At 43.8% G+C, this 27,413-nt stretch overlaps 1 protein-coding gene across 25 annotated transcripts in view; it reads right to left on the reverse strand.

The window, feature by feature from the left end:
* TTLL5 (tubulin tyrosine ligase like 5) overlaps positions 1-27,413 on the reverse strand; it is a 253,862-nt gene that overhangs the window by 85,588 nt on the left and 140,861 nt on the right. For 24 of the 25 annotated variants that reach the window (XR_008309973.1, XR_008309988.1, XR_008309987.1 and 21 more), the window contains one exon: positions 13,598-13,752. The exons of the other annotated variant lie outside the window; for it this stretch is intronic. Coding sequence is in view for 19 of the 24 variants with exons in the window: in XM_053262503.1 (XP_053118478.1) it covers positions 13,598-13,752 (155 nt within the window). In the remaining 5 variants the exon portion in view is untranslated. The remainder of the gene's footprint in view (positions 1-13,597; positions 13,753-27,413) is intronic. 25 annotated transcript variants of the gene reach the window in all.

Consider the following 27,413-nt stretch of genomic DNA (forward strand, 5'->3'; position numbering starts at 1 on the left):
CATTTTTGAGAAGTTTCCTCTTCTGAAGTCCAATAAATGTGTTGGACCTCCTTGGCAATGCTCACATATAAGCTGAATTGGGTCACACTATGGTCACTGTTCCCCAATGGTTCTACAACTTTGACAACTCACACCACTTAGGATTAAGTCCAAGGTCACCTCCTCTGTGAACAACTGTTCTAAGGCACAGCCATTTAGCATGCCTAGGAATCTGGTCTCTCTGTTAATACCCACACATGAATTTGCCCACACTATGTAAGGGTAATTGAAGTCACCCATTATTTCAGCTCTGTCTCTTTTTCGCCTCTCTGATTGGCTTCTCCAATTCCCGGTCATTCTCAGCATTTTGATCTGGATGGTGATAGCACTCCCTAGTAACACATTTTCTTTCAGTCCTCGTATCGTTGCCCATGACCACTATTCCCTCTAAGGCATATGCGCGCACTCACACATTTTTTGATGTCCACTCAGTTATTTTAGATCCCACTCAGGTTGAATCAGGAAGGTCCCACTCTGAATGCACATGCGCACACACTGCCTTGATCTGGCCGCCCAGAACAACACTCATTCTACACACAGATTAAAAAAATTAGAGAGAACACTGCCCATGACCCTGGACCTCCTAGGTTTTCTAGCTTGCTGGATTCTATCCCATCTTTAACATACAGTGCTACCGCACCCCCAATCCTCCCCTCCCTGTCCTTTCTGTAGAGTTTGTATGCAGAAATAACAGTGTCCCACTGGTTCTCACTGTTCCACCAGGATGATAGCAATAGCAATAGCAATAGCACTTACATTTATATACCGCTCTATAGCCGAAGCTCTCTAAGCGGTTTACAATGATTTTAGCATATTGCCCCCAACATTCTGGGTACTCATTTTACCGACCTCGGAAGGATGGAAGGCTGAGTCAACCTTGAGCCCCTGGTCAGGATCGAACTTGTAACCTTCTGGTGACAGGGCGGCAGTTTTACCACTGCGCCACCAGGGGCTCTTATGTTATGCCCACTATATCTATGTTTTCATTAGCAACTCCAGCTCACCCATCTTGGCTCAGAGGCATCTGGCATTGGTATATGAGCACCTATACATCAAGCCTCTTAACTGGCATTGGCATGTGCCATCTCCCTGTCATCTGACCTTTTTAACCAGCTGTCATGTGTTTCTGTCTGCTCTACTCCTGGTTCTATTCTGTCCCCTTCTATCTGAAACTTTTGTACCCTTGCACCTTAGGGAATTTTGCTTCCCGAACCAGATACCACCAGTTCCTGTTGGCAGTCCCCTGGCATCATTTTTAAAAGCTGCTCTGCAACCTTTTTAATTTAAGCACCAGCAGTCTGATTCCATCTTGGTTCAAGTGGAGCTCGTCCCTTTTGGACAGGCTTTGATTGCCCCAAAATGTATTCCTAACACATCTAAACTCCTCCTCCCGGCACCACCATCTCATACAGGTAATAAGTGCCCTCAGCTACTCCTGTCTCGCTTGCCCTGCACGTGGAACAGGTAGCACTTCAGAGAACACTACCCTGGGGGTCCTGGACTTCAATATGCTACCTAGCAGCCTAAATTTGGCATCGAGGGCCTCCCAACTGCATTTCCCAACATCGTTAGTGCCAACATGCACCACGACAGCTGACTCCTTCCCAGCACTGCCTATCTAGATGCCACGTGATGCTTATAAACTTCACACCAGGCAGGCAGGTCACTGTGTGGTCTACATGCATGTCACAAACCCCTCTCTCTATGCCCCTAACGATCAAATTGCCCACTACTAGGAAGCCCCCAACCCCCAGAGTATCCTCTGTGCAAGAGGATATGGGTGCATCCCCCAAGGAAGGGCTCCCTTCTAAGGGAGCATTCCCCACTTCCTCAGACTGATGTCCTCCTTCCCTAAGACCTTCATTCTCCATGACAGCAGAGGAGCTGTCAGCCTAGGAGAGGGAAGCCTCTATCACATCCCTGAGGGTCTCCATCCACGTACCTTTCTGCCTCGTTGAGCTTCTCTGAGTCAGCCACCTTGGCTTCAAGGGAACCAACTTGTTCCCTGAGAGCCAGGAGCTCTTTGCACTGAGCGCACACCAATGACTTCTGCACCTCAGGCAGATAATTTTACATGCAACACTTTGTGCAATAAACTAGGAAGCACCCCCTTCCCTGCTGGAATTCTACCTTCATAACTTGTTTTATTGGCTATTTAGAATACAGGTGAAACTCGGAAAATTAGAATATTGTGCAAAAGTCCATTAATTTCAGTAATGCAAATTAAAAGGTGAAACTGATATATGAGACAGACGCATTACATGCAAAGCGAGATAAGTCAAGCCTTAATTTGTTATAATTGTGATGATCATGGCGTACAGCTCATGAAAACCCCAAATCCACAATCCCAGAAAATTAGAATATTACATGGAACCAAGAAGACAAGGATTGTAGAATAGAACAATATCGGACTTCTGAAAAGTATACAGTGTACTGTGCTTGATTGGCCAGCAAACGCGCCTGACCTGACCCCATAGAGAATCTATGGGGCATTGCCAAGAGAAGAATGAGAGACATGAGACCAAACAATGCAGAAGAGCTGAAGGCCGCTAATGAAGCATCCTGGTCTTCCATAACACCTCATCAGTGCCACAGGCTGATAGCATCCATGCCACGCCGTATTGAGGCAGTAATTGCTGCAAAAGGGGCCCAAACCAATTACTGAATACATATGCATGCTTATACTTTTCAGAGGTCCGATATTGTTCTATTCTACAATCCTTGTCTTCTTGGTTCCATGTAATATTCTAGTTTTCTGGGATTGTGGATTTGGGGTTTTCATGAGCTGTACGCCATGATCATCACAATTATAACAAATTAAGGCTTGACTTATCTCGCTCTGCATGTAATGCATCTGTCTCATATATCAGTTTCACCTTTTAATTTGCATTACTGAAATTAATGAACTTTTGCACGATATTCTGATTTTCCGAGTTTCACCTGTATATAGAGCTTGTTTACTTGAAAGCTAGGTTTTAGCAGCAGTTGTCAGCTAATTAAAGATTTTAAGATCTGTCCAATTAAATTACAAAAGTGGAATAGTACTCATCTTCTCCTCATGCTGGGTGTCTCCTTTGTGATACAGGGGAACCCCTTGGCCACCTCCCCACACACTTCCCGGCAAAACTTCACAGAAAACCCCGTTGATATATGTTAGCAAACTCCTGTTTACAAAGCTCCAGGTATCAAAGCTTACCTGGTCTGAGCCTTGTCTTCTCAAGAGCTGTTTCCAAACTGAGCCACCTCAGAAATATAGCCCCTCCCACAAGCTGTGTGACTCTCCAGCAGCTAATTTTCACCCTCTGTCTCACTGTCTCTCTAGACACAACTGAAACTCCACTGTTAAAAGGGCAGAGAGAAAAAGCCTCTCAAGAGAGGCTTTTGTTATGTTGAAGACTTCCATAGCTCACAATGAATTGCTGATTTATACCTGCAAGCCAGAGAAATCTTGGAGAACTAATGCCTATCACGGTGCCTGTACAACTTTCACAGCCTACAAACTATAGGCAAAAGATATTCTTTTCCTCAGTCATCAGGTTATTCTTTGGTCAGGCTTTTCTCAAAACACCATCATCATTTGCAAAATTGAAACAAGAAATAGCTCAGGAATGTTTAGCAGCAAATCTTCAATTTTGGAGTGCATTCAATCTCTTCTGGAACCTCATGTGAATTCAGAGCAAAACAGAGAATCCTGTTTATATCATAAAACAAAGCAATGAACAGAATACTACTTCCGTACAGAAGGTGGGGAAAATTAATGTCTGTCTCTGAATCAGCAACACAATGAGAACTCATTAACCTATCATGCATATTAACAGTAGAAATTGTTTCACTTAAATTAATTTAGTATGAAAGAGAAGCCTGGTAGGAAACCCCTCACTTATCTTGATTTCCTTTATTCATCCCAAAGTCCACAGTTTTTAATGGAAACCCAATGGATCTTTGGACACCCTCCATCTTGCATTGTTAATTAGAATGAAAAGAATGTATGCTGTGTTGTAACTGTGCATGCACACTTGCATACACAAACACCCTCTTATCATGGCAGCCAAGAACTGCTTCAGAATATTCACACAGAGCTTGATGGAGGTGATTCATATGAGCCTTTGGCAGATTTTCTGCCATGAAACACTAAAGCTTTAAGAGTCAATCGCACTTCAGAGTCAATCTCCTTTTCATACATTTTCCAACATAAAGTTTATCTAGAGGACACTCCTCTCAAAGAAAAAGAATTTCATAGAAGACCAAGCTACAGATCAGTCCAATGTGATTTCTCATATTCCTGAACTGTTTCAGGTAGAAAGGATAATAGATAATAACTGAATTCTTGTGGATAGTATATAATGGTGTATAATTACTGTTAAAATTGTTTCATTATTATTATTTCTTGTTTACACAGTCAGACAAGTGTTATTGACTGGTTTGTTTTATCCAGACATCGAGTTCTTCCCAAGGACCTGGGATGGCTGAATTTTATCATCAATACTGTTGGTTATTATAGATATCATCGCAAAATATAGGCTGTTCCCAGTAAAGTTGCTTTTTGTAATTGGCTGATGGTGATTTCTGTGGCCCCTATGGTGTTGAGGTGCTCTTCAAGTATTATTATTATTATTAATTCGATTTCTATACCGCCCTTCCAAAAATGGCTCAGGGTGGATTGTGATGTTAGTGCCACAATAATTAAACTGATGCAAACCCATTGTAACATTGATTGCTAATGTGGTTTGATTTTACTATTCTGGCCTCAAATCTTACATTTTAGTTGATACTCAATACAGTATTCAAAGAGGACTCTTCTCAGGGAATCCTAATACTATACTAATTTGTGTTTTGGTCCTAAGAACCAGCTAAGGACATGGAAGTCATTCTTTATTTTATTTTATTTATTTACATTTATATCCCGCTCTTCCTCTGAGGAGCTCAGAGTGGTGTACGTGGTTATTTTTATCCTCACAAGGTTAGGCCGAGAGATATATGACTGGCCCAGAGTCATCCAGTGAGTTTCATGGTTGAATGGGGATTTGAACTTGGGTCTTCCCGGTCCTAGTCCAGTTATTAGCAGTTAAACGCAAAGAACAAATCAAGTGATTGACCTTTTGTGAAGAACATCCAGGCAGTTCATAATATGCTGTTTGAATACAATAGCAATAGCAATAGCACTTACATTTATATACCGCTCTATAGCTGGAAGCTCTCTAAGCGGTTTACAGTGATTTAGCATATTGCCCCCCAACATTCTGGGTACTCACACACAATACACACAATACACACACACACACACGGGCGGGGAGGTGAGAAGTATAGCATTCCTGGGATTTCCTGACAGTTCAGTGTCAAGGCCTGGGCTGGACTGGACAGTACTATAGGTTCTAGCCAAGTTACCTGAGGCAGTCCTTTCCAAATCACTGAAAAAATAAAAACACTGAAAGCTTCCATGTAATCACTTTAGTCCTCACCCTAGGAGAGAGATAATTCTGGATATTAACACAGTGAACATCAAGCCGTTGGGTCATCTCAGTTATCCACTGCAGCCTCAATCAAAAGAGTTTGGTTTTGAACAATAAAATGTTTTGAGTAAGCTTTAAGAACTGCTTCTAGGAGGGTGGGGTGCAGGCACTGAGGGTACCTCAATAATCTGCTGCCTAAGGCAACCACCTCACCTGGCATCATGAAAGGACAACCCCTGCCCTTAGATCAACATGCAAGCTCTGCTCTGCATCTTCCTGACTTCCAGTGAGTGGCACAAAGATTTTCAGTCATGCCATTGAGACTATGGAGCACTCTCTAGGATTGTTTGTAATTCTTTTGAAAGACACATTACAAGTCCTTTTTGTGGGTTAACAAATAATAAAACTAGCTGGGCCAGGCACTTAATAAAACTAGCTGGGCTAGGCACAGAGCATCTGCACCTCTAGTTTGCTGCAGCCGTTTTCTCTCTCTCCCCACCCCACCCACCCCTGCTGCCACCCCCACCCCCGCTTATTTCCCTCACTGGCCAGGCATCCGCCCTCCTGCCTACCACCTCTGCCCGCCAGCCAGCCACCACCTCCCACCCAGCCGCCGGCCAGCCGGCCACCTCCCAACAGCATCCGCCTCCTCCCACCTGCCCACTGCCTCCTCCTGCCGGCCAGCATAACTGTTTTCTCCCCCGTCCCTGTCACTATCTGGGCAGCTGCTTGTGAACTCTCATGAGAACTGCCACGCATGGGATTAGCGATGGGTGTGCCTTAGAGAAATATATTTAAGGAAGAAGATGGGAGATTCAATATTAGGATCAAGAAGAAATCTGAAACACACAAACAAATGCACCTGAAACTGTTATGCCAAATAGGAGAGAACAATCTTTGACACTTTAGGCAACTCAGCGGCCTGGTCAAGACACCATATTAAAGAAGCTCAGCATTATTTATGTATTTATGATATTTGTACACCACCCCAAATTTCCATCTTTGGGCAGATCACAGCAATATAAAACAAATTAAAACAGAAATTAAAACCTTAAAACAATTCAAAACCACAAGTCTAGTTAAAAAGCTTGGGTGAATACATGCGTCTTTAGACTTTTTCAAAGTTGCCAGAGATGGGGAGGCTCTTATTTCAGCAGGAAGTGTATTCCAGAGTCTCAGGGTGGCAACTGCAGACGAACCTCTCCAGATGATCTCAATTTATCTGAGTGAATCTAAGAGAGATGCGGGTTTGCATGGGAGGAAGAGTGAACGCTTTTGAATGGCAGTTCTGCAATATGTATGAATGGTGAGAAATGTGCTTAGTAAAATGGAATTTAATATTAGAACCAATCAGGATATAAAACCACAGTATGATCCTTGGTTTGTTCTACCTTTAGTTACTCAAATCAAAGTTTCTTGAATTCATACATAAAAGGGAGCAGTGGCTTTTTTAAAAAAATGGAAGGAGGAATATTCACTCTCCTACTCTCTCTCTCACACACAAACACACAAGGAGATAAGGCAGTGCACAAGCCCAAAGATTCCTTAGAATCATTCATGTAGCATTAAACCATGGTTTAGGGTTGCATCTGAACTGGGAAACTGAGAAGCTCAGCTGAATGGTTTGAAGTGGCAAACCCAAAAAGTGTTAAAGACAAAGTCTTGTAGCATCTTAAAAGGTGACTGAAAATATTGTGAAATGAATTTAGTCTTTTTCTTCAGATGCAGAAAAATCATTGTGCATGACCTCAGTTCATGCTCAGTATCATGCTCAATTCTTTCACATTCATAGAGAGAAAAGTCACAACAAGAATATGGAAGGACTCCTGTAATAGAAATTGGGAACACTTATTATAGCAACTGATTTCCTTAGATTACAACAGATCTGGAATAAGTTACAGAAACATTTAGAGAAGTAGCTGAAGTGAGTTAGCTGTTGTTAACTAGGATAAATGAGGTCAATGGCAGATGTACGCTTTCCATCCTTCCCCACCCCCTCCCCTCCTTACAGCTGCTCTCAGGATGACATCTGAAGCCAAGAAAAGCAAAGTATAGAGACAATGGGAAAGGGAAGAATGTTTACCCTGAATGGAAACTGAGAAGTGATGATCAGCTGTTAATTATCTGGGTGCCATGTATTCTACAACATAGTACAGATGTACTAACCTCATTCAGGAGTTAGCCTAGCATGGTGGCTTTCCCAGAACCCAATTAGATGTCTTCCATTATAGATGGAAGCAATGGTAATGAAACTTCCTCACTTCTGTTCCAATAACATTCAGCACACATGCTTAAGATTGAGTTCTATAGTCACTGCACTCTAACTAAACTGCCTAGTGATGAATATCCCCATTATCTTGGAAAATTAACTACATAGTACAGCTCAGCAATGTCTGGAAAGCTGAAGCTGCAGGGCTACACTTCAAACTCTCAGGCTTCGTGCTTTCCTTTGAAAGCTCTGGGTAGGCAAAACCCAAGACTTAAGAATGCAGAAAGCAAATCTCTATGAAGCTTGTGCAAACCCATAGTGATGGAGTCAGGGTTATTTCAAGAACACAGGTTGAGGTCTAACTGGAGCTGCCCACAAAGGTTTCTGTTGCACGGTTATACCAACACAGAGACAGTTCAAGTCATGTTGCACTAGTTTCAAGTAGCCTGGTTTACTTGCTGTCAGCAATGCTGCTATTTGTGCTCCTTGAAATATCTTCTGGTGGTAAAATCTATGTTTTCTAAAATGGAAGCAAGACTAGACAGCATAGCAAATAAGTAGATGATACATGAAGTGAATAGAGGGGAAAGGAACTGTCGCTGGACAAAACTATGACCACTAGCATATTTTGGAATCCTAGAAACTTTAAGGGGAAGAGAGCTATCCCTTTGGGTAGTCTTTAAATAGGGAAAGAGATGGGAAGGGGTATTTGTCAAAGACACCCCACCATAACTCCCACGCTAGGATTCTTCCAACTGATCCGAAGACGTAGCAGCTGCAGCACCTGCCATATCAAGAGCATGTGGCCAGAGAACAGAGTGTCAGCACCAATGCAAGTAGTGAGAGATGAAAGAGCAGCTACAGTAGCTCAGCAACAACCTGATGAGGGATGAAGCAACACCAGAAGGCTGCATACTTTAGATTCAGAGGGATAAAAAGGGTGAGGCTGGTGCACATAATTCACCAAATGGAAGGGTGGGAGTTTCTACTAAGGTTTAAAGCTCTTATTTATTCAATTTTATTACAAGAAAAAGAGAGACAGACACTTTTCAGATCTACTTTCTGACCTAATTTAACATCTTGACTACTTTTTGGCCATGGAAGCACGAATGTATCATTCTCTCTCATATCCACAGAAATCTCAAAAACAGAGATGGAAACAAGAAGCAGGAAACACAGGAAGTGAAGCCCTGCCAGAACAACTAGAACAAGTTTTTGAATTTACAAGGCAAATGGCCAGAAAACAGACACTTTCATCCAAGCTTCTATAGCAATGGAGTGGCTTCAGTCATATAATGTTGTTTAACTTTCCATGGGCTTAGTTTCATGTTTTGATACCCACATTGGATTCAGGTGTGTGTCAGGCTGACATCAAATAGGAGCAGTGGCCCAGTATAAGAAATTCCCTGTAAAACATGCTAAGGCCTATAATTCATAATCCAAGAGCAGCACCAGCAGATCTTGGAGCAAGTGTGATACAATCAACACTACCACATTACACTTTTTAAAGTGACTTATGGAAGTAATAGAGGAAGTCTCCTTGAAACTCTGTAAACCAGGGATTGAAACCCAACTGAAGGCCATGTATTTTCCACAGTTCAATGGGCCTGTTTCAAGTATAACTCCCAATCCACTTCTGAAGTCCGAACATCACAGAATTCGTTTTCGAACAATGTTAAAAAAAAAACCTAGGCAAATCATTTGCTTCCCAAAACCTGCCCCCCTTCAAGCTATACATTTAAAACATTTGTTTCTATTTCTCTGCTTCAGTGCACACATTTCATAATTTCATGTTCTCTAAGTGAAGCACCAAAAGACACTTGGGAGGATGCACCATTCCCACATAATTTGAGGCTTTATCTGGAGAAAGGAAAACCATGTCCTTTATAGGAGAGATGAATATTTTGAAGAAACTTTCAAAAGGAATGAGGTACAAGTGGAAGTTGCATACATATAATAATGTATTGTTAACTCACCCCTCTTCATCCCATCCCATCCCACCAATACAATGTATACATACGAGGTGCTCTTCCACCTCTGTTCAGTTCTCTCACTCCCTTAATGTGCCAACTACCAGCAGGTGATCTAAATACCTCTAAGAAACAGAAGGCATATCAGAAATTCTGCCTTTCAAGCATATCTGCACTCTTTTCTACACAGCCCTTCTGCTCCGAGTGCCTTTGCGTTGACAGGTTACCCCAGAACAAAGTCCACGAATATCCAGAACACAACAGCACCTAAGTCCATGACAGAGGGAGAGATTTCAATAAACTGATACTGGAGCTCAGGCAGTTTTGATCTCCAGGATTTTTGACATCATAGTCTGGGTTTACTTCTGATGCACTTTTTCAGGTTGTTACAACTGTTTGACCATCTGGCAGTCAGGGCCAAATGGCACATGTTTTGACTTGACACTTCATTCGCTAACTGGTATCCTCACAGAAACTGTTAAATTTGGAAGGCAAATGTAGATGCTTCTCCATATTAAGTAAAAACTGACTGGTAATACTGTTTCAGCGGATGATTAACTGGAGTTCAATGGTCCACTTGATGTAGAAGATTTTTAAACACATACAGGTCTGGGCCTTGAATTAAACTCCATAAATCCTCTAATAACTTTACTACTACTGAAGCACAATAAGAAAGAGAAGTCCAAATTGTAAAGGGGCTAAACAGAAGGTCACAAGATACACAAAGCTATTGTTAAAGTGAAAATGGAACTTGATCAACCCACGCAGACAACTAATGTTACAAAACAAACTACAATGTAGCACAAAAGAAACACTGCAGAAGCTAAATGCAAAAGTAGCCCTGACTGCAGAAATATATCATTCACTAAAGGACATTGTCTTGACCTAGAACAAAATTCAAATGTAAGCCAAAAGGACAGAATAATTGTGGAGGTTCTATGCTCTTATCAGAATAGGGAACTGGCAAAAAATGAATGCTTTCAAGCTATTCAGATAACAAGTTGTTCTAGTAAGAACTAATCTGTCAACTTTCCTTTCACTATCCCTACAACTGGACTAAATTTGGTTCAAATCAGAAGTAGTTCACAAGTTAGCCCACGTGCCTCAGACATTCATGCATCCACTATCTTGAATTGGGGTGGATGATATCATCACAAACGATGCATTTGAGGTGTTTGTCCTTACAATTGTACCAAATTTGGTCCAGATCAGTTCGTACTTGCACCTCAGATGTTCATGTGTCCTCCATCTTGAATCAGGGTGGATGACATTACAACTACACTCGTATGTGTCCCTACACCTATAGAAAATTTGGTTCAAATCGGTTAGGCGGTTCACAAGTTAGCCCAAGTGTGCCTCAAATGTTCACATGTTGGCCATCTTGAATTGGGGTGGATGACATCATCATAAACCGCACCGCTGAGGTGTCCCTGTGTCACTCAACTACAACTTCACCAAATTTGGCTCAAATCAGTTAGGCGGTCCACAAGTTAATCCTCTTGCACCTCAAATGTTCCCGCATCCGCCATGGTGGACGCATGAATGTTTGAGGTGCAAGAGGGCTAACTTGTAGACCACCTAACCGATTTGAGCCAAATTGGGTACAGCTGTAGGGACAAATAGGGACACCTCAGGTACCCAATTTGGCTAAAATTGGTTAGGTGGTCTACAAGTTAGCCCTCTTGCACCTCAAACATTCATGTGTCCACCATCTAGGATCAGGGTGGATGACATCACCACAAACTATGAAGTTGAGGTGTCCCTGTGTGTCCCTTCAACTGTACCCGATTTGATTCATATTGGTCCAGGCATTGAAAAATTGATGTGGGACACACACACACACACACACACACACACACACACACACACACACAGCCGGGTGATCTCATAAGCCTACTGGAAATTAGGCTAAAAATAGAGGAAGAAATAATGGACACCGGGGCAGAACAGAATGGTGATTAAAAGACTCAAAACACTGCTGTTATGCAGAGGACTTCAAAATATGGATAAAGTATAAAGACCTACAGATAGTCAAAGTACTATTACTGTATAGCCATTAACAAGGAAGTGTTTTAGAATCACATTAAAAGTCACAGTCAGGACCAAAGACATGTTCCTACTACTACAAATAGAGTGGAGGAGGCAGAAGCAGCTGGGCTGCTCTTCTCACAGGGTGCATAGGACATGCCTGCACAACTTCTGCCCTCCAACTGTTGGACTACAACTCCTATCATTTCTGGCCACATTGGCCAAAAGTCAGGGATGATGGGAGTTGTAGTCCAACATCAGCAGAAGGGCCAAAGTTGTGCAGCCCTGGTGCAGGAGAAGTTCTTCATCAGTTGGAGAAGCTACTCTTTTAGTTTTGGGGGTGAGATTTATGTGCAAAAGGATACAACAGAGTTAAGTGAGGATTTTGTCACTGACTTTAGTCCTCTTCAGACATTATAAATCCTAACTGTGAGCACCACACATGAAGCGGGAAGCAGGGTACAAGTCTCACACTCCCACGCTGCCATTCACCACGCTTATGACACGGTTTGTCAGAACAGGGCGGTGCTGTAAGTGCGATGGCCAGCAATCCCATGAGCTGCAAAGTTGCAGTTCATGAAATCGCGAGACATCACACTTATGATGCCACTCCATTCAGCCAAACAGTGCCATCAGCATATTCGTGATGAGTGACAGTAGGGAATGGGGTTAGGACCTCCTCCCTGCTTTCCCCCTCGCAAGCAGCACTCATGGTTAGGATTTATAATATCTGAAGAGGGCTTTAATCCTAAACAAATCAGAAAAACAAGGACAGACTGGGGTGAGGATGCTCAATCTCCTTCTCCCAGCAAGGGGGATTTGCCTCTCTTGCTATTGACACAGTTAGGGTTTTTATTGACTTCTTACATTCTGATCCTATGGGCACAGTCCTTGTCCATTTTTTCCTTTTCTTTCTTAATTTGGGGGAGGGCCTCTCCACCCAGGTTCTACCCATCACTTTCCCCCTCATTGATTTTCCCCACAGCACACCTTTATAGGAAGATAAGGACAGAGGGGAAGGTCTTACACACTTTACATGTTCAGGTTCACAGGAGCACAAGAAAAATCAGAAAAATCAAGAAAAATTAGTTTATCTGAAGCAGAGAAACTAATTGGAGACAGGAAGGCCTTATCCTTCCCATTGGCTGAATACTCTAGTCAATTTGTCTGAAACATAGGAACATAGGCAGCTGTCTTCTACTGAGTCAGACCATTGGTCCATCTAGCTCAGTATTGTCTACACAGACTGGCAGTGGCTTCTCCAAGGTTGCAAGCAGGAGTCACTCTCAGCCCTATGTTGGAGATGCCAGGGAGGGAACTTGGAACCTTCTGCATGCAAGCACGCAGGTGCTCTTCCCAGAGCGGCCCCATTTCCTAAGAGAAATATCTTATAGTGCTCAAACATGTAGTCTCCCATTCAAATGCAACCATAGCAGACCCTGCTTAGCAAAGGGGACAATTCATGCTTGCTACCACAAGACCAGCTCTCCTCCCCAGTCTGTCTCATACATAGGCAGGAACACTTCTCCCTTTGGGCAACATTTCCACAGATGAGTCCCATTCCTCTATTTCAAGTCTCTGAATTTTACATCTCGTTGGGAGTGGGGTGGGGGGAAGAAGAGAAATACAACCAATATCAGTTTTTAGCACTTTCTAACATACAATATCTGCACTGAGCATAAAAACATCTTATTCTAGAGTTTCGCTGTAGAATGAAAGAGACCCCATCCATCTATCACACCTTCCCACACCCATATTCACCTTGTATATACCCATATACACCTTCCCATACCATATTTGCAGCCACGGTCCTGCAAATCAGCAATAATTAGAGACATTTTTAAGTGCCTTAGTAGCCCCTCTCACTCTAAAGCTATATATAGGTAGCCAGTTTAACTTACTTGACTGTCAAAGCTGTAGGTTTGACATCAGCCGTGTGCGTGTGTGTTTGAAAGGCCCAAAATGAACTTCCTTGGGTAAGCGATGACCGATAACTGGAAGGAGAAGATGCATTTGCTCTGCTTACAGTTCCACTCATCAGATTTAAGGTTGTGAACTGAAAAGGGGAAAAAAAGGAGAAATACTCTACAAGTTAGAGATGGGCAGAAGCACACATCTGAAAGTATTTTTACTGACCAACAGATACATTTATATTTAAGTTAAGTAGTGGGGGCAGCGAGAGGCATTTAAGCATAAATTAGAAGGTGCTTCCCTCAGTTCTGGCAGCAGTTGTAAGCTGCTCCGTGCTGCAGTGCACTGTCCAGCACTCCCTGTGGCAGGGGATTGGCTCCACCACTCAGCTGGTTTCCGTGGATCCTATCACCCACCAATGACCAAGTGAGTGGTGGATCCGATCCCCAGGGCATGCCGGGTGGCATGCTGCAGCTCGGAGCAGCTGGCAGGTGCTGCTGGAATGGAGGTAAGCACCTTCTGAATTATGCTCAAAGGTGCCTCTCACTGTTCCCCTGGCTGCGCCACACCGGCCACACTACTGATATATATATTTTTAATATTTATAAAAACACTGAGGTGTGGGCTACTATAGTGGAGAAAGTGTTGGGCTTAAACTAGGAAGACTACAGCTCAAATCCCACCCTGCCACTAAGCTTATTTGGGGATGCTGGGCCATTCACTATCTTTCAGCATAATCTACCTCAAAAGGTTGTTGCAAGGAAGAATAAATGAGAGGCAGGATCATGTACACCACCAGAGCTCCTTGGAGGTAGGGCAGAATAAGAATGTAACTACAGAGTCATTGTCAAATATTTCTAAGCATGACCACATTGCTCTTTGGAGTGTATCCTTTTCTTTCCATCATTGTAATGGTAAATGAGTGACACTATGAGCAGAACTGTATTTACTTGGAATTTATCCAACCCCACCCTATCCCATGAGTTCAGTGTTAGTTGCAACATATTTAAAACCAGAACATGAGAGGAAAACAAAAGATAAGTTCACAAAACACCAACACAATATGATAGCCTGCACTAGCCACCACCTCAGATTAACCCCAGCACAGCCCACATCCCAGATGAACCTCCAGCACATCTGGTAACACAACTCATCTCTCCAGGGGAAAGAAGTTCCATAAATGCCAAACAGCCACAAAGATTGCCACTCAGCATGCCTTTGCTATAATACAGTTAAGCAGACACTCTCATTTGATGAGATTCTGTAACAGCAAGTTATTGAGTATGTTCAGTGAATGCCTACTACAATAGGGCTCTAAGAATATGATAGAGTAATTCTGAGAAACTCTCCCTACTGGCTAAACACTGCTAAATCCACTGCCTTTATAGAAGGCTTGGGTCCTAGGTATCTTAAGGGCTGCTTTCTCCTATATAAACCCTCTCATGTGCTCTGCAATACACCAGAGGTTCTGTCCCATGTGCCTTCACTGACTGAAGTTCAGTGAGTGTCCATTGGAGCAGATCTTTCCCTGAGTGGTTTCAGTTCTACAGTATGCTTCCTCTGCCCAGGAGAGGCCTACCTGGCCTCAACACAGTATGCCTTCAGACAACAGTGGAAAAATCTGGCTGTTTAGGAAGGTCATAGGAACATAGGAAGCTGCCATATACTGAGTCAGACCATAGGTCCACCTCGCTCAGTATTATCTACACACACTGGCAGTGGCTTCTCCAAGGTTGCAGGCAAGAATTTCTCTCAGCCCTATCTTGGAGATACCAGGGAAGGAACTTGGAACCTAGATGCTCTTCCCAGAGCGGCTCCATCCCCTAAGGGGAATATCTTACAGTACTCACACTCATGCTTGCTACCACAAGACCAGCTCTCTTCTTGGGGGTCCTTGGGGGTCAGTTGATTCTGTGGCTCTCTTCTTTCCTACATAAGTTATTCCCTATTTTGACTGCAAGATTCCACTGAAAAATGCTAAAGTTTTATTTATCATAAATTCCTGTTCTTGAGGAAGGTAGGACGGCACTTAGTAACCTTCAGGGATACCTCTCTCATGAAACCAGGAGGCAGGACCAAAATTACTACTTCCTCTAGGACAGGGCTGCACAACTTTGGTCCTCCAGCTGTTTTTGGGCTACAAAAACATCCCCAGCCACAATGGCCAATAGTCAGAGATGATGGGGACAGTAGGCTAACATCTGCTGGAGGGCCAATGTTATGCAGCCCTGTTCTAGATGGTGTCTCACAAACCCCAGTCTGGAACAAGAAAAAACAAAATCGTTACACAAACACACACTACCATTCTAAGAGCAAACATGCCAAACTGGAAGAAAATGAAACAGGATTAAAAACAAAACATGCAGGGTCATCCTGAGGAAGACCTTTTATTGCCTATCATCCAGAAGGACACTCACAATGAAGACAATGAGGGGACATGCCCTTATATCTATCTCAAGAACAAGAATTTTCAGCATATAAAACCTCCCATTTTCTTGATCGGTATTTGGAGATGTGGGGGGGGGGGGGTAGAGTCTACTGTGAGTCTATCCTCACATCTATAGATTTGGAGATTTCTTAAGGGAGTGGCACTTCTAATCCACAGGCCATGCACCAGTTTCCAAGCTGGAATCTGAACTGGCTGCTCCAGCTTTGATGCAACCACCATTTGAATCCATGCCCACTGTACTTCTCAAAGAACTCACACTTAAGACACTCTTTTGGGAGGATGTCATGTTAGTCAAGCGGGTGTGACTGCGGGTTCTGTAATCTAGTTCTAGCCTATACATTTTTCACTTGAAAACGTTAGTCCTGTGCCCAGATCCTTCTCTTTTCCTCAGAAGTGAGTTCAATTTTCCATAGATCTCAAGAGGTGAGCTAACATCTGTCTAAATCCAGAGCATCCTTAAAAAGAGGTGGCAGAAGTTAAATGTGTGACGGGCCTTTCACTTCTACTTGAACAGGATATGGGATCCAGCAGTTCAGTCCGGAATGCTAAGAGGACCGGTTTCATTATTTGCACCTCCAATCAGGTGATATTTTTCTGAGCTTCTTGGCTCATCCAAAATTCCTGGGCACTTGGTCTCTCAGATGCATCTCCCAAGCCGTGAAACTAAATTCTATCATGACTATATTCTTGTCTTACGTTGCAAGGCTAACACTCTTGCACAGCCACACACTGTCCAGCCTCCATTTCATGGACTTATTCATCTTTCAATTGACCAGAATGATCTTGAGAGTCTGCCTGCTTCTCCCATCACGGAATAAAAGAAATGAGTATTGAACAGCATCATGTGAAACCACAACTACTTTATCACATCACAGCAGGGCACTATCATAATGAGATATGAAGTCTAGTCTACCTCTGTAAGCAAATTGAACAATCATTCCAGACTGATTAGGTTGCATTTTTTCTCATTTGAAAGGAGCATGTTGTACTGTGAACTGTGTAGCTGGATTCCCAAATATACCAGGATGCTCTAAAGTATCCAAATATACTAGGGAGCTCTTCTCCAGATTCATCACAAAACCTACTTCCTGCAGACAATTCACTGTTGTTCAGACATCTCAAAGACCTGCTGCCAGGCCTTTTTGTTTTGGTTTGGTATCTCAGTATTTTGTGTAGATTAAGTGTATACAAAAATCCCCCGCAGACAAAAGTGAGCCACCTGGTTCAATGACTTTAGAATGAGAAGGTGTTTTTCTCCATATTTGGCTTTTATAGAGGGTACAAATTTGTCCTAGAGACTGAATGAACTCCAATCTATACCCCTCCTCCAATGACCATCTCCCTCACAAAGGCATCAGAGGTGATCAGATTCCACTTCAGCTGAGAGGCAGGGATAGTCTGGGGGATTGTAGGAATCCAAAAAGAGTCATCAATATTTTTTAGGCCTGTCTCCAAATGATACTTTATTCCTAATCTCAGTGGATATTTTGCTGCTATCTACCTTCATTTTGGTTTTTATCTTGAATTTTGTTTTATTGATCATGCTAGCTGCTTTGCATGACAGCAGAACCTTGTTACCTGTGGACCTAGCATCCGTGGTTTCAAGTGGTATCCACAGTCAGAGAATTCACATCTGACCTTGGCGTGGGTGGGAGCAGTGGGGGAAAGGGTTAAATCCACATATCCATGGGTTGGGGTGGGGGGCTGGAAATGACCTTGGAGGTCATTTCGAGCTGCCATTTTGGCAAACAGAGCCATTTTGTGGCTCATTTAGTTAAAATGTTTTATTCTGTGAAAAAAGGGATGGATTTGGACTTCTGGGAGGCAATGCTGGATTGCTGAGGGCCGCAGAGCATGGTAGGGCACTTTATTTCGCCTTTTGACCATTTTTTAATGAGATTTTCAGGCCTCCAAGAACCTAACATGTAATCCCATAGACTTAATGATTCTGTATTCGCAGGTTCCCTATCCACGGTAATTCCAGACAACGGAACTCCCATGAATACAGAGGTCTACCTGTATTTATAAAGTGGGACAGAAATTCTAAAAACAAAATTAAAAGAACCAAGTAGTACAGCAGGGGCATTGCTAAGTACTTAAAAGATTTGGGGCCTGAGCCCACAGCCTCCCTTTTGATCAATCATATCCCTCTGCCCCCAAATGATTACATATACTTTTAAAATTCTCATATTATAATACAGCACCTATGAAAGTGGAAGCATCAGAGAGCTAGGTGAGGCAAGGTGCTCTCTCCAATGCTCTGTGCAGGTGCCTCCACTATGCACTTCCTTTCTGGAAGAGGTCATGGAGGTGGCTGATGCAAAGCCAGTAAAGAAAATGTTTGTCTTTGTCTGATTTCCTTACCCTATGTAACTGAGCATGCTCAACTGAAGTGAAGCACACTCAGTATGTGACTAAAGGAAGTGGCTTTCTTTTTTTTTCTGCCTAGAATTCCTGTCAGATTTAATTACCTTCTTCAAAATGGGAACAAAACAAATCCTACAGAAAAGCATCAGATTTTGTTGCTGTGTTATTTGGCACCCAAATAACTCTGAAATACAAAAAGGGAAACACTACAATGATGTTTATTATGGCAAATTTGAAGTGCTGTGAAATGCCTGGAGAGCTGGCAAGAAAAGAGCACACTGTCTCTCCATTTGTAGCCTTTATCCTCACAGCGCAATGAAAAATTAAGTTCCAGTCCATCAGTAAACATTACTGGAAAATACTGGAATCTGACAGATTAATGAAATTCTATGGTATAGTCCATCTTAAAACATCAGCAATCAGAAAAGCTTATGACAGTAATGAAATATTTTCATTAAAAATATTATTTTTAAATTTGTATACTGTCTTTCATTAAAACACTCTCAAGGTGGTTCATGCAGAAAAATTATAACAAGACTATAAAAATCACACAATTATAATATTAAGCTAGAATATAAAAACATAGATCTGACTAAAAAGATGCACACTAGCTGAAGCTGTGCAAAGGCACCCCTGGCCATCGCCTCCACCTGAGCTTCCAAAAGCAGAGCTGGGTCCAGTAATACCCCAAGCTGCGTACTTGCTCCTTCAAGGGGAGTGCAACCTGATCCAGAACTGGTAGAATCTCCTCATCCCGACTGGCTCTCCTACTGACCAACATTACCTCTGTCTTGTCCAGATTCAGTCTCAGTTTATTAGCCCACATCCAACCCATCACAGCCTCCAGCCCCCGATTCAGGACATCCACTGTCTCCCTAGGATCAGATGATAAGGAGAGATAGAGCTGAGTGCCATCTGCATATTGCTGACAACCCAGTCTAAACCCCAGATGACTTCTCCCAGTGTTTTCATGTAGATGTTAAATAGCATGGGGGACAAAATCGAACCCTGCTGGACCCCATAGATCAATAGCCACAGAGTCGAGCAATAGTCCCCCAGCACCACCTTCTGGACCTTCCCCCCAAGAAAGGACCGGAGCCACTCCAAAGCAGTACTTCCGATTCCCATTCTCAAGAGGCAGAAGAAGGACACCGTGGTCGATGATATTGAATGCCGCTGAGAGGTCCAGCAGAAACAACAGGGACTCACTCCCCCTGTCTAGTTCCCAGCGTAGGTCATCCACTAGAGCGACCAAGGAAGTTTCAGTCCCATGGGTGGAAGCCAGATCGAAAAAGGTCTAGATAATCTGTATCATCCAAGACCCTCTGCAGCTGGGACACCACCACACGCTCCATCACCTTGACCCAAAAGGGAAGGTTAGAGACAGGTCTATAGTTGTCCAGGTTGAGGGATCAAAGGACGACTTTTAAAATAATGGTTTTACAATCGCCTCCTTGAGGCACAATGGCATCCTGCACTCCCTTAATGGAGCATTAATAATCACCTCCAATCATCTGCCTGTACCCTCCCTGGCAGCTTTTATTAGCCATGAAGGGCAAGGGTCAAGAGTGCACAATGTCGGCTGCATACTGCCCAGGATCTTGTCCATATCTTCAGGTTGCACCAACTAAAAAGAATCCAACACAATAGGACCAGATGGTACCTGAGGCATGTCTGCCAGAACTGCCAAAACTCTGGAGTCCAAATCAGCACTGATGCAAACAACTTTATCTGCAAAGTGACATGCAAACTGATCACAACAGGCTGTAGATGATTTCTCCCCCATTACCTGGTGGGGGGGGGAGGGATGTGTGGAGCAATGTCTTTGCTACATGGAACAGCTCCACTGGTCTGCACTGAGCAGATGCAATGGAGGCAGATAAAAACTGTTTCTTCGCCACCCCCAGCACCACTGAGTAGTCCCGAAAATGGGCTCTCACGACTCTTCCTCCAGCGTTGTTCCAGCCGTTGCCCGAGTTGTTTCATTGCCCTAAGCTCCAAGGAAAACCAAGGAGCAGAATGGGCTCCACCAAGCCAGAGAGAGCATTTAAGAGCAACTTTGTCAACAGCCCGGGCTGTCTCTCCGTTCCAGAGATTCACCAGGGTCTCGACAGAGTCACCGGCTCTGGACACTGGAAAATCCCTAAGGGCTGTCTGGAAACCAAGCGGATCCATAAGCCTCCAGGGGCGGACCATTCCAATACCCCTGTAGAGGGCAGATGGAGCAGTCAAAACTAAACTCTGTCAGATGATGTTTAGTTATCTCAAACTCCCCCACCTCCAGATCATTTATTACCTGGTTGGCAAAAACCAGGTCCAGAGTATGTCCTGCCATGTGGGTAGGGCCAGATACCAGCTGAGATAGGCCTATGGTTGCCATGAAATCCTGAGCTGCTCCAACTGGGGGGTGGGGGTTCAGCGTGGACATTGAAATTCCCCAAGACAATAAGCTTGAGGGCACTGTTCCTTCTAAGGCGTGTGCTTGTTTGCGCGCTCACAAGTTTTTGGATGTCCGCTCAGTTCAATTTAGATCCTGCTCACGTTGAATCAGGAAGGCCCCATTCTGAATGCAGATGTGCACACAGTGCCTTGATACTGCCGCCCAGAACAAAACTCATTCTGCACAGAGATGAAAAAAAATTATAGGGACTACTGCTTGGGGGAACTCAAAGCCATCCCCGAGACCACCCCCACCAGCTCAGGTAGGGAGACTGAAGTGCTGTCGGTACACCAGCAGAATCCCCAGCCTATCTCAGAGGCCCACCCTCAAGGACAAACACTTGAAATTCTGAGTTTCCCTGACTGAGCACCTGGAAATGGGAACGGTCTCGTGATAGATTACCGCAACACCCCCTCCCCAACCCTCTAGGCAGGGCAGCTGCAGGATCAGGAAACCTGAAGGACAGAGCTGAGAGAGATCAACCCTACCCAGCAAATCCAACCAGGTCTCCATCACGCATACCAAGTCAGCATGCTCATCCACAATCAAATCGTGGATGAGGGATGTTTTAGTGTTTAGTGCTGGCATTCAACAGCAGCACCCTAATACTCGAGGGAGAGCTCCCTGGGGCCGCAGGTTTGGGAGAAGAGCTGGAAAAAGGAACAGGCCTCAATTGCCTAGACCAGTGATTCTCAAACTTGGGTCCTCAGGTGTTATTGGACTTCAACTCCCATAATCCCCAACCAAAGGCCACTAAGGCTGGGGATTATGGGAGTTGAAGTCCAATAACACCTGAGGACCCAAGTTTGAGAATCCCTGGCCTAGACTGTTTCCCCCTGCAACGGCCTGCCCAGCTCCTACCACCATCCCTCCCTCTGCCCGCTACCTGTAATATTGCTGCCACCAGACCATCGCTGCTTTTCTGCTCTCCCAGACACATCTCCTCAGCCCAACCAAGCACAGCTCCCCCATTTGCTAAAAACCAGGTTCAAGACTCGCTCAGTCATACTCTCTTGCTGGCTTCTTGATGGAAAAAGGAAGGTCTTCCAAGGCCACAGCCTGCTCACCCCAAGGCTGAGAGCCACAAGGACGAGAGCCCTTGTGCTCTCACACCAGCTCGCACCAAGAGGCTCGCGCCCCTGGGCCAGCCTGCTCTTTGTTGCAGCAGCAGCAGCCCCAGTGATGAAGACTCCTGGAGGAGGTGGGGCAGAGGCAAACACAGCAGTCAGTGGCCCACCCAAGCTGTATCTCTTCCTTCCCCTAAACTCTGGCCCAGCCTGCTCTTTGTAGCAGCAGCCCCAATGATGGACACACCTGGAGGAGGTGGGACAGAGGCAAATACAGCAGTCAATGCCCCATCCAAGCTGTCTCTCTTCTTTCCTCCAAGCCCTGGCCCAGCCTGCTCTTTGTAGCACCAGTAATGGACACACATGAAATGTGAATGGGTATTAGAAAAAACTGAAATCTAAGAACGTAAGAACAGCCCTGTTGGATCAGGCCCAAGGCCTATTTAGTCCAGCATCCTGTTTAACACAGTGGCCGACCAGAGGCCTCTGGGAAGCCCACAGACAAAAGCTGAGGGCATGCTCCCTCTCCTGCTGGTGCTTCCCTGCAACTGGTATTTAGCGGCATCTTGCCTCTTGAGGCTGGAGGTGGTCTATAGCCAACAGACTAGTAGCTATTGATAGACCTGTCCTACATGAATTTATCTAAGCACTTCTTAAAGCCATCCAGGCTGGTGGCTGTCACCACATCTTGTGGCACAGAATTACATAGGTTAATTATGCATTGTACAAAAAAGTACTTCCTTTGGTTGTAAATTTCTTGACAATCAGTTTCATCGGATGATCCCTGGATCTAGTGTTATGAGCAGGCGAGGGAGGGAGGGAGAGAGAGAGAAATTTCTCTCTATCCACACTCTCCACATCATGCATAATTGTATAGACCTCTATCATGTCTCCCCTCAGTCATCTTCGTTCTAAACAAAAAAGCCCCAGGCGTTGTAGTCTTGCCTCATAAGGAAGGTGCTCCAGGTTCCTGATCATCTTGGTTACACTCTTCTGCATCTTCTCCAGGTGCAGAAGATAATGTCCTTTTTGAGGTGCTGTGACCAAAATTGTACACAGTATTTCAAATGTGGCCACACCAAAGATTTGTATAAGGGTATTATAATATTAGCAGTTTTATTTTCAGTCCCCTTCCTAATTATTCCAAGCATGGAATTGGCTTTTTTCGCAGCTGCCACACATTGAGTTGATACTTTCAACAAGCTGTCCATCATGACCCCAAGATCCCTCTCTTGGTCAGTCAGTGACAGCTCAGACCCCATCAGCATCTATGTGAAGCTGGGATTTTTGGCTCCAATATGTATCTCTTTACACTTGCTTACATTGAACAGCATCTGCCATTTTGTCGCTCACTCACCCAGTTTGCAGATACCTTTTCGGAGCTCCTTGCAATCTTTCACTAGCCTAAATAGTATTGTGTTGTCTGCAAATCTGGCCACTTCACTGCTTACCACAACTTCTAGAACATTTATAAATAAGTTAGAGCACTGGTCCCAGTACAGATTCCTGGGGGACCCCACCTTACTTCTCTCCATTGTGAAAGTATCCATTTATTCCTATCCTCTATTTACTATCCTTCAACCAGTTATCAATCCACAATTGAACCTGTCCCTTTATCCCATGACCACTAATTTTACTCAAGAGTCTTTGATGGGGAACTGTTCTCTGTCCCTGAAAAGCTTGGTTCAGGCATAGGTATACACTCAGTATCCTCTGCCATGAAGAGTGATGCAAAGAACTCATTTACCTTCTCTCAAGTCTGCATATCCTCCTCAATAATCTCTTTCAATCACACATCATCTAACAGTCCAACCGCCTCCCTGGCAGGTTTCCTGCTTCTGACGTATTTAATGATGTTTTTGCTATTGCCCTTAATGCTTTTAGCTAAATGCTTCTCAAACTCTATAACAGAGAGTAATGTAAATCTGAAAGAGTAATGAAAAACTGTAGTCCAATCCATCAGAAAACATTACCCATCAGAACAGCTTTCCTCAGTACTGAAATCTGAGAAGGTGATGAAAAATTACATTCTCGTCCATCAGAAAATGTTGAACCACATTCCTTACTGGGTAAGGAAGTCTGACAGACTAAGAAAAAAGTTCGCTACACAAGCCCTGGGTTAATGAGATTCAGGGCTCTAAACAATTCATTGCAGGCCTTGCTCTATAGGACACCCCCTAATGATGCCCCTGTAGTACATCATATTTCCACTTCTGTTGGAACATACTGCTTTCTATAGAGCAGCTGCTTCATTCTGTGTCCCTACACAGCTGGAATTTGGCATATGAGGCAAAATCTGGCATCCTGAGAATGTATGTTTGGTTTTTTAAAAAGAAAATTTGTATCCAAGCAGAAGCTGGGGATCAGAAAGTGAGATTTCAGTGCCTTGCACAACCCCTTGTCCCTCTTGCCAAAAATTCCAAGCTCTTTGAAAACCTGAAAGCAGCATTGTTTTGCACAAACAACTATATGTGTGAGGAGCTCACTTTGCAAAATTTAATCTGAGTGAAGAATGTGGGTTTCTTTAGTGCAGAATTTATATGTTTGGGCATACACAACCCTTTTATAATCAATCATGAGAGGCTTGGTTTCCAGCCTGCATAAAGGGAGATTAATCTCATTCACTCCATTTCAGCATCAATGTGCATTTAGCCAGTTGCTTCACCATTCTATTTCATCCTCTCCATATTGTAATACCTTACTGCATTTCCCCTCTAATACCAAAATGGTATTTATTTTAAAACTATCTTTCCAAGCAAGGCAGGTGTGTAAACAGTTGAATGTGGTGGGTAAGGACATTTCACACATTCCATGTAGACAGGTGTTTAAATTACAGCAGGATTAATACAGGCAATGGATTCAAAAAAAGAGTACATGCACACCAGAGCATACAAGGCTTATTTGAACCAGCCCACCAGCTTCGTTCATTTTGATAGTTATGCACTGATTTGTTTCAGATGCTATAATTAGCCTGCCAGCTGGGTAGATTCCTCAAGCACCCCTGTAATATATTATGCAGCTGCACAGCTGCTCTGCTTTGAATTACCTGATAGCAACAGTCCATCCCAATCAGCTGATAACCTTTCAGACTTTCATGGGTATATGAAGATATTTCATTCACTCTTAGCTTAATTTATCTGAAATTATGTTTAAAGGAAGAGTGCAAACAAGACATGGAACCAAAAACGTTTCACAGGAAGAAATAGGGTGTACTCGCCCAGGAGCATTTGACTATATTGTGCCAATATATACTGTATTTAAAGATGAAGATTTGTAAAAGGGCCCAGAGGCTCTGCCCATCTGCCAAAAGCTTCAACTGCCACGATTCTTTCCCAGTCTCCAGGTTCCAGCAACCACCAGTTCTTGGTGACTAGAAGATCAGCTTGGATCTGCCTAACCGCCAGAAGCTTCAGTAGCTGTGCTGACTTTAACCAAGGTACAAACCAGTCAGAAGAACTCCATCTTTAAAAACTGAGTTCCTTTTTCCACTGCTGTCTCAAGGCACTGGCCAGTTGGGAAGTTTTGGGCAGCACATATTTCATCCATCTGCTGCAACTGACCGAGAGCCATGTGCAAGAGTGATGATGTTTCTCTTACCCAATAAGCCATGAGACATTTCAGATGGATTTGCCAAGACTGGGATTTGAATTTCTGGAGGCACTCAAACAAAAGCAACCAAAAGAAGGAGAATCATGGAAGGAAGAGGATGCAGGAACTACTGTGCCTGCATAAAACATACAACACAAACAGCCAAATATAGAGAGTTGCAAAGTATCACTTTACATTAAAAATGCCTTGTTTGCATTATATAAGAACTTTGAGTCTCTATTTGAGAAACAGGGCAAGTCTTCTGAATAAAAATAACTATCCTATCAAAATTTACCATGCTAGCAGACAGTCTGAGTGTGCTGCTTCACCTTCTCAACCAGAAATATGTCCAGAGATACCAATCAACTGTGTCCAAGTGACAGATTCAGAGGTGCTGTACTGCAGTGTTGCGTATCCATGTTTTAGATCGTCATGATAAGGATTTTCAAACTACCTTCATTAAATGCTTCTATCTATGAGAAGCCCAAATGCAGAAGGTAATCTCATCTATTTTTTGTTCCATCTTGCATGGCATTGCGCCTACTCACTAATTTCAAGCCCATCGTTCTCTCCCCACTCCCAAGATCCATTATTATTCATTTCTATAGCTCTGAATGTTGTGCTGGGCAATTTATAATGCCACCTTTAGATAACTAGCCATGACTTAATAGAACCATGACTATCATCCAACCATGACTTAGAAAAGTGTTTTGTATATGAGGGATATGGCTTTTAAAAAAAACCCAGTGCTGACTCTTGTTGGGGTGTATATGGAAAAACAGGTTGCTTACCTGTAATAGATGATCTGGTAGTGGTTCCATCATTCATAAATAGTGAGTTCTGCGCCTGCGTAGATCAGCTTTGGGTAGAATTCGTTAGCTCCTCGCGATGCCGGCAACCACATGTTGCACGTGACTGTAGTAGCCTCAAGTGGCGGTTGGGCATCTCTGCAATCAGTTTCTTGATGGCTGACATGGCAGTAACACCCTCTTTAGGACTGCCCATCCAAAGTCGGCAGCCTTCGCTGCCCGCACATCTATGGAGTAGTGCCTTACAAACGTTTGATGCGATGACCACGTGGCTGCCGAGCAGATATCAGTGAAACTTAGCCCACCAAATGTGCCGCAGATGTGGCATAGGCCCTAGTCGAGTGCACCTTAACTGCGGCTGGGGAACTGACCCCTTGCTGGTCATATGCTAGTTTAATCAATTCCACCAACCAGAAGGAGAGCTTCTGGCGAGTTGGCGAACACCCCTTGAACTTCCCCTGTAAGTCTATAAACAACTGAGGTGTTTTACGAATACTGCTAGTGGCCTTCAAATAGAAAAGAAGAGCTCATCGGACGTCTAGCGAATGCATCGCACACTCGAGTGTAGACGTTGGTTCCCTGAAAAAGGTAGGTAGCACAATTTCGGCATTCAGGTGAAATTCAGTAACTACCTTAGGTCAGAACTCAGGATCTAAGCGCATGATGACCCTTTCTGGATAAATCTTTGTATAGGGTTCATCAATACGAAGTGCACGTAGCTCACTTACCCGCCTGGCGGAGGTTATTGCCACTAAAAAGAGAGTCTTTAGGGTCAAGAGCCTCAGAGATGCCGTTGCTAATGGCTCAAATGTTGCCTCCGTCAGAGACGAAAGAACTAAGGAGAGACTCCACTTCTTGGCCGGCTGCCGCACTGGTGGATATAGGTTATTGATGCCTCTCAAAAAGTCCTTACAACGTGGATACTGCTTATGGGTATTTAGGAGGATCTTCCTCAGAAGCCTATCATCCACACGGTGAGATTCATTACGGACAGGTTGGGGTGAACCACCCTGTCTTGATCTTGAGTGACTAGATTTGTCCACTGAGGGAGCCTTCTGTATTTTCCTCTTGATAGTCTGAGTAGCT

The sequence above is a fragment of the Hemicordylus capensis genome, chromosome 1 (genome assembly GCF_027244095.1).
Source record: "Hemicordylus capensis ecotype Gifberg chromosome 1, rHemCap1.1.pri, whole genome shotgun sequence".
NCBI lineage: Eukaryota > Metazoa > Chordata > Lepidosauria > Squamata > Cordylidae > Hemicordylus > Hemicordylus capensis.